The sequence below is a fragment of the Otolemur garnettii genome, unplaced genomic scaffold, assembly GCF_000181295.1.
Source record: "Otolemur garnettii isolate 467f Iridium unplaced genomic scaffold, OtoGar3 scaffold00061, whole genome shotgun sequence".
Lineage (NCBI taxonomy): Eukaryota > Metazoa > Chordata > Mammalia > Primates > Galagidae > Otolemur > Otolemur garnettii.
Genome location: NW_003852456.1, coordinates 3,822,780 through 3,830,741, shown reverse-complemented (window position 1 = coordinate 3,830,741; position 7,962 = coordinate 3,822,780). Strand labels below are relative to the sequence as shown.

The 7,962-nt window shown below is 46.0% G+C and overlaps 1 protein-coding gene across 2 annotated transcripts in view; it reads right to left on the bottom strand.

Moving 5' to 3' along the window:
* Positions 1 to 216: 216 nt before the first annotated feature.
* DCTD (dCMP deaminase) overlaps positions 217 to 7,962 on the bottom strand; it is a 25,699-nt gene continuing 17,953 nt past the window's right edge. For both annotated transcript variants that reach the window (XM_012806990.2, XM_012806989.2), the window contains 3 exons: positions 4,964 to 5,080; positions 3,322 to 3,418; positions 217 to 1,506 (listed from right to left, as the gene is read on the bottom strand). In XM_012806990.2, coding sequence (XP_012662444.1) covers positions 1,419 to 1,506; positions 3,322 to 3,418; positions 4,964 to 5,080 — 302 coding nt within the window. In that variant the 3' untranslated portion in view covers positions 217 to 1,418. The remainder of the gene's footprint in view (positions 1,507 to 3,321; positions 3,419 to 4,963; positions 5,081 to 7,962) is intronic.

Genomic DNA, 7,962 nt, shown 5'->3' with positions numbered 1-7,962 from the left:
CCTGAGACCAGACACAGGGCACACAGAGATGATAACAGCTGTTCATCACGTGTTAAATCTGGGCCATGAAGAAGGCCATCCATAGCCGGGAAAGCACACAGCCTCAGTGTCTCAAACTGTCCTCTGAGCATTAAAACACAATGTGCTTCAGATAATACACACAAGACAGGAGACTTAAACATATAACAACATAAAAATGAACACACTTCAGTGCTCTAGACTTTAACAAGACTTTAATAATTATCAGTAACCAAATTAGAAAATGCCCTAGAATGGCGAGTACAGAACCCAGAGACAAAATAAAAACTCATGAAAATATAAAAGCACTTTACAAAGGTAATCATCTTTAGGATAAAGCATTTGTTCAACAAAGGTACTGAGCACGTTTAATAAAAATTAAATGAGATTAAAGACAAAGGCCCCTACACAGGTGCTGGGGCTCTGTGATTAGGAAGGTGACATTTGTGCTGCTGATGGCACTAGGAGCACAAATGAGCTCCAGTCACCAAGAGCTCACTTGCAGGACAGGAATTTATGGACTCCTGGTGGCAGTGGCCTTAGAAATGAACCAAGCTGACTTTCAGAAGAGAGGCGAGATGGTCCACAGGATGGACCCCGATCACAGGACAGAGCCCATCCACCCACACAACCCCAGCTGCCACCACAGCCAGGCTGGGCCTCAGGGGCACCAAGGGAGACAGGCTGTCTTCATCTTCTGGGGACAACTCATTATTCAGATAAACAACAACCAGGAGCTTCACATGACAAACAAACCAAAAATACACCGAACAGCAGGGGTCCCCATCCCCAAAGAGCTAATGTACCCTCACCCTGTGTGACAGCAGGGTGGCAGGAACAGAAGAAATGTCCCTGGTTCCATTATGCTCATCACCTGTCATTACAGACGTGCCATCCCATCTCAGTTTTAAGGACGGGTGGCTGAGGGTGTCCCTCAAGTCTCGGTAGCAGATACATTAATATTGTCGCTGAGTCCTCATTTTTATCCAAGGGCACTACACGGCATGCTTCATTTGGGCCAGATGTTCAAATCAGTGTGTCTGCTCATCCCCACTAAGAACACAGCAACAATTATTTATTTGTCCTTCCAGAACATGCAGCAGTGAGGGGTGGCTGCTGGAAAGCAGCAGATGACAGACAGCTGAGGGCTCTTGGCCCCACCACCAACACCCTGCAAGTCAGGCCCGGGGCAGGCACCCTTGCCCTAGCCCCGTGTGCTTGGCCACCAACAGGTTCTCTTATTTTAAACCCTAAACCAATAGTTCAAATGGATGTAGCTTCTGTGTGGCAGAGAGTAAGGAAGATGCAAGGGTTTATATTCTTAAATGTCCACTCTTCCTGTGCAGATGAAAGGCAGGAGCAGCTCCTTAGAAGAGGATAATCCCATTCTTCCGGACGGTTCACGAGGTGGAACTCACTGTTTCACTTGTTCTGCTGTTAATTGAATCAAAGTCAATGATGATCTTGTTGCACTTTGGGGTGAATTTCCTAAACACAAAAAGCAAATATAGGAAGGAATAGAAATGGTGAGTTATTTTAAAATAATTTGTTTACTTGGGCTTAACTTATATTTTCTCTTTTTTTTTCCAATTCGATAAAGTTTGATTTTCCCAAAGATACAGTTGGCTGGATGTCCCCATCCATCGTCACCAGTAGCTGGGCATCTCCACCTGGGACATTTCTGGTGAAAATTACCTGAGCACTGTCGCTAACTCAGCAGCTCCCAAAGGACTGCCAAGCCCTGGAACCTCGAATCTCTAGTGTCTCAGAGGCCACAGCTGGGAACTTCCTCACAGAGTGTGTCAAACAAGACGGCGAGGTTGTTGAGCTTGTCCCCCACTTTGCCTTGGGACCACTTTTTCTTTCTGGCCTTGCCCCCAGATGTGCCCCCAGGTCTTGGCCTTTCTTGGCTGACTTCCCAGCATCTTTCCTCTTCCCGTTGTCAACTGGAGCGACATTGCAGAGCTCTGAGAAGAGCTCTGAGTACCTCGGCCTCACTAAGATGCCCAGCTCAGGTTTTCTATACGGAGAAACCAATGTCCTGCCTTCGCTCAATGTTTTGTCTCTATGGGAGGCAGCACACTGGGAGGGACATGGACCAGGAGAGATGAGACAAAAAGAGACGTGTGGGGTGGCACAGTTGGTATGTTCTTAGCTATCTGAGCTCCATAATTATCAGGGAGTCAAAGGATTTCTAACAAGGCTGCCACACACACAACATGACAGCCGATGACTAGTTTTCCCATCAGATTCAACTTATTCCCTAGGAAATTTCTGCAGCCAACTTGTGAGTTGCTCTAATGGAAAAGACAGTAAATTTTCTTATGCTTCTTATTCACGGCAAAACACAACTCACTTTAGTCAGAAGTAATTGTTAACATCATGTTCCAAGAATGTAAATGTAAAATAAACTCACTATATTTTTTTAACTCACTAACTTTTTTTTTAAGAGACAGAGTCTTGCTCTGTCACCCAGGCTGGAGTGCAGTGTCCAATGACAGATCACTGCAGCCTCTAACTCTTGAGCTCAAGCAATCCTCCTGACTCAGCCTCCTGAGTAGCTGGGACTAGAGGTATGTGCCACTGTGCTCAGTTAATTTTTTAAAATTTCCTCAGCCTTCTGAGTAGCTGGGACTATAGGTGTGCGCCACTGTGCCCAGCTAATTTGAAAAAAAATTTTTTAGAGGATCTTGCTATGTTGCCCAGGCTTTAGAGACAGGATCTTGCTGTGTTGCCCAGGCTGGTCTCAAACTCATGTCCTTAAGCCATCCTCCTGGTTGGCCTCCCAAACTGGTAGGATTACAGGTGTGAGCCACTGTGCTTGGCCCTCAGTAACTTTTTACTCATTATTTCTATAGTTAAAAAGAAAATATTTGGGGGTTAAATATATACATATATTTTTAAGAATCAGTAAATAAGAGAATATGTAAGTAACTTAGATTTAAAGCCTCATAAGCCACAACGGTTGAGCTCAGGCCATGGTGACACATACCCTACCTCCCTAATAATCAGCATGGGGGCACCATGCCACCTGCTGTGACAGCCCCATTGCTGGTTACCACCAAAGTTGTGTAAACCTGCACTGTCTCAAAGGAATTTTCTGCCATGAATCAAAGGTGGCTGCCCTTTCTGCAAGGGCAGACCTACCTCACAGTCCCTGGCAAACAAATTAGAAAAATCCAAAAGACTTCAAATCTCAATCAAGTATGGAGTGAGGACCCACAAGGAGAAACAAGGAGAAGCTGAACATTAGACAAGGTCACAGTCATCTCGCCACCCCTTCCCCAAACCCTCCCCACTCACCTGAAGGTGACCCCGGCCATACTGAGCAGGAGCCTTGCTGCTTTTGTCTCGTCACTATCGTGGTACTTATCAGACATGAAAATAACTTCTTTAATACCTTAAAAGGTAACAAGGGAAGTCTCCTTAGTACCTATGCAAACAGACCCTGAAAAGACAGGCAGAGGCGGACGGAGCCCTGAGACAGCCTGTGATTAATGCCTTACTGCGCCCGTCTACAGACAAGGTCCAGTCCTGAAATACCTGCCACTTTCTAATACAGTGGAGGGCGGATTAGATTTAATCTCCCCTCTAGTCTTTATGGATCTTTAACAAATGCATAGGGAAAGCAAGTAGTCAGAGTCTTGATCCAATTAACAAATGTTCTTTACTACAGGTAATCAAATATTCTTTATTCAGGAGGCAACTACTCTCAACTCAGCCAGCTAATGGAGAGTGGAGGCTGCCAGCAAGCTCAGAGCAAGTACACCCTGCATCCAGGAAGGGCTGCAGAGAGCGGGTCTGTTTTCTTTGCCTGATCTCACCAGGTGGTGCTAACCTGAGACCCAGAAGTCCCAAAGGCCCTGCCTGGCTACCAACCCCCAGCCTCATGAGGGGCAAGGAGGCTGGCACGCTGCTCTTCCCACATGCCTGCCTCCGCTCTGCACCTGAGGCTGGAGAGGAAAACTTGGTAAACACCTTGCACGACACTAGCCAAAGCTCTCCTCAACTGCCACCCTCGGATCAGTACCCCAAGACCCCTTCTGCACTGAGATCCAGGAGGCTTGTGACAACCAGCTCCCTCAAACCACTCCTCTGGCTAAACATGAGTCTTTAAATTTCAAGAGGAGAGTTTTATGGAGATAAAGTATAGTTGAATCTTAGTGTGACAGTTCGAAAAAAGGTGAAATACACCCACAGAACAGAAAAACTCAATTTAATTTAAGTTAGGGAGATGCGGAGGAGGCAGGAAGGGGATTGGTGAGCTCCGACCTAATGGACACAATGTAAGTATACATGGCACTCACTCACCCCTCTGTGTGCAGGACTTTACCTAATCATCTGTACCCTCATATTAATCCAAAATAAATAAAATTTAAAAAATAAAATATAAAATAATTTTTCTCCATTAAAAAAGGTGAAATATTCAGAGTACAGTGGTATATAGATTTAACTACAATGCAAGAGAAACTTAAAACAGTACCATTTGCGTCTTAATGACATTTATAAGCAAAGCTTATAGAGAAGCTATGTTTAGATTCTCAAATAGCTGCCACGTATCAGATACGAATTAAAATTTCATATACAGACTCCAGCTGACCTGTTCCTGACAGTTCATTTCTCTCCCCACCCCCTAATCTACGCACAGTATGTCAGAGAACAGTGAAGAGACAGTAATTACATGCAATGCCTGTGTTGTTTTGGCAGCTTGCAGTTTAAGGAGTTGGAAACTAAATTAAAAACACGCTAAGAATCACAGAGGATGTGATTAGGCTTAAAATACCTGGCACCATTAAAAAAAAAAACAAAACATGGGAACTACCTGCAAAGTTGATAGCAAAATTAATTTCAATCTAAACAACAACAATTTCAGATCCAGCATATCTGCAAAGAGCTACCGAGAGCAGGCGCCGTGCAGATGTGACCCCGCAGAGGCCGGTCCTACCTGCCTGGATGATGAGCTTAGCGCACTCGTTACATGGGAACAAGGCGACATACATACTGCAGCCCTTCACGTCCGCTGAGTTCTTGTTCATAATGGCGTTCAGCTCGGCGTGACACACTGCGGGTTTGAGAGGAAGGAGGGAGAACTTGGGCTTCAGCTCCTGAAGAAGAATTACTCCCCCCTCTGTGAAATCACACAGAACACAGGACTTCTCACTTGGACTCCCCCTCTGCTGCCAGAGGCTCTGTTCCCACTCTTTTGGTTATCAATCTATCAATTTTCTATCAATAAGCTCTGAACTGTCACTGAAAAAATAAATAAAGTGATTAGAAATATCAAGTACTTAGACCATCAGAGAGGACTCCCATGGGCCACCCATGCTGGCGCAGCAGCCCCCTCTGTGTACACCTGGAGAAGCCAGAGGGGCCAAGGTCAAGTGCCTCCACCACCCACACCAGCCATTGCTCAGCACTGCATGAGACCCTGGGGTGTTGAATTACCCACATAAAATGGCTCATTTGTGCGCTTGTATGCACACACAGGGACATTTGCTGTGGCCGTTAAGAGGGCAGGGAGCACTTTTAAGAAAGAGCAGGACAATCAAGATGGGAGCAGCTGAGTATTTCCATCCTGGGGGATCTGGGATCACTCTCTCTCACACACACACACACACACACACACACACACGCCCGCCCCAGAAACAATGCCAGCAGTTTATCTTTTACAAGAAAAACATTCCCGAACTCTATGGCAAGGAAGAGTCCAGTGTTCCATCTACTGGCCCATTCCAGGCACTGATCCCAAGATGATGATCCAGGGTCATCCCAGGGCAAAGTCAGAAAGAGGGAACACTTGCCTCTTATCTCCAGGCCCCCCTGGCTGGATGTCTCCATCCCCTACTCCTCCTCCAATGGGGAGGACTCCTGCTCACAGAATCAGGTTTGCACCCCACTCTGCTCTGTGCAGTTTCTGTACAGCCATCTTGTGTTGCCACTGAATTTTCTGGGTGTGGCATCTAAAACTATATTGTAAACGCCCATGGCAGCGACCCACAGACCCGTCCAGCCATTGGAACACTGATTGGAACTTTTGAAATACTGCTGATGTCTATACCCCACACCTGGACAGTGGGGTGGCCCAGGACTGGGAATTTCTAAGGGATTCCCCAGTGGTTCTAATGCACAGGAGTTCAGGAAGCCCAGCCTGTGGGCCCTTCTGGTGCCTGCTGTGTGCACAAGCACTAAAATAATAATGACTGCTGAGCAAATAAATGAATCAGGCCTTGGTCTCCATCACAGAATATAAATATGGGGAGTCTTCAAGGCTTTCCCACCCTCTCCAGGTAGGGAAACACCTTTTTTTTTGGAGACAGAGTCTCTGTTTGTCGCCCTTGCTAGAGCACTATGGTATCATAAGCTTTTCCAGGAGTTTGGAGGCCTGGAACAAATACGGCCCAAACTTGTGGCTCTCATACATTGGAGACGGGACTCACTGCACCTCCTCTGGGTCAGACGGAGGAAGACCCTGGCCTGACCTCCCCAGCCAGCCTCCCTTCTTTGGGTGGAATTGCAGCTACATAATGCATGTGTATCCTGCAGGCAGTCTGCAATTTTGCAGGCAAAGAGCTGACTAAAAGCCCTCTCAGGAAACGTTAGTGATTACTCATTTTGGTCTATGAACACCATGTTTTAGGAAATCTTAGTCCTGTGTAAAAATGAGCAGTCTTTTCCAACACTGAGAGACAAACGAGCTGGACTTAATCAGATCACAGCCTATCAGAGAATAGTCCTTGCTGGGCACAGAGGGACGTGGGCTGAACCCCGAGACAGACATGTCCAATAAACTCTGAAGGCAGGGAAGGGAAGAGAAGAGAAGGGCACAGTGGCTGTGCCTCGTGGGCACTGGCCTTGGAGCCTCAGTGTTAAAAACAATTAGATGTAATTGTTTCTTTTATTTCCCTCTTGGGGCAGAGCCCAGCCTTCCAGGTTCTTTATAACTCCCCCAGAGTCTAATGCAAAGCCAGGAGCATAATAGGTGTGTTAAATATTTATTGAATGAATAAAGGAAAAAATGCAGATTCCAATTATTGATGGTGACATTGGAAAATACTAAAAGTCCTCTTAAATTCTTATATCAAAAATATGCTTTCCCATCTCATAAATCTTTTTTGATGGTGTCGGTATTAGTATTCAGAACTACAGAGTCTCTGAGTCTGTTTTATTACAGCGTTCTCTCTTGAATCTGTAAGAATTTTCACACTGACAGCAACCATCTTCCTCTAATTCACCTGAGGCGGTCTGGGGCAAAATTTAACATTATAGGTCTAGATTCATTAGTGAAAATTACCATATGAAACTGATTCTCCAGGGGAGCATCTGACATTCCTGTGTGTAAAGGGTAATTTACAGAAATGACACACAGGATTATAAACAGACTTCTTTTCTCCTAACTAAAAAATCAGGGGATGAAAAATAGAAAGCTTCTTTTGGTGGCTCCTGCCTGTAATCCCAGGACTCTGGGAGACCAAGGTGGGTGGATCACTTGGGCTCAGGAGTTGAAGACCAGCCTGAACAAAGCAAGACCTGTTTCTACTAAAAACAGAAAAACTAGCTAGACACTATGGCGGGCACTTGTAGTCTCAGCTGCTCGGGAGACTGAGGCAGGAGGATCACTTGAGTCCAGCAGTCTGAGGTTGCTGTGAGCTATGAGGCTACAGCACTCTACCCAGGGAACAGAGTGAGACTGTCTCAAAAAGGGGAGGGGGGGGACAGAAAGGTTCTTGTTAAAAAAAAAAAAAAAATGAGGTCTACTAGGCAAGAGAAACAATGGAGCTTTGAAGGGTGGCACCTGTAGCTCAGTGAGTAGGATGCCGGCCCCATATACCCAGTGTGGCAGGTTTGAACCCGGCACTGGCCAAATCGCAACACAAAAATAGCCGCCAGGTGTTGTGACAGCCACCTGTAGTCCCAGCTACTCGGGAGGCTGAGGCAAGAGAATCA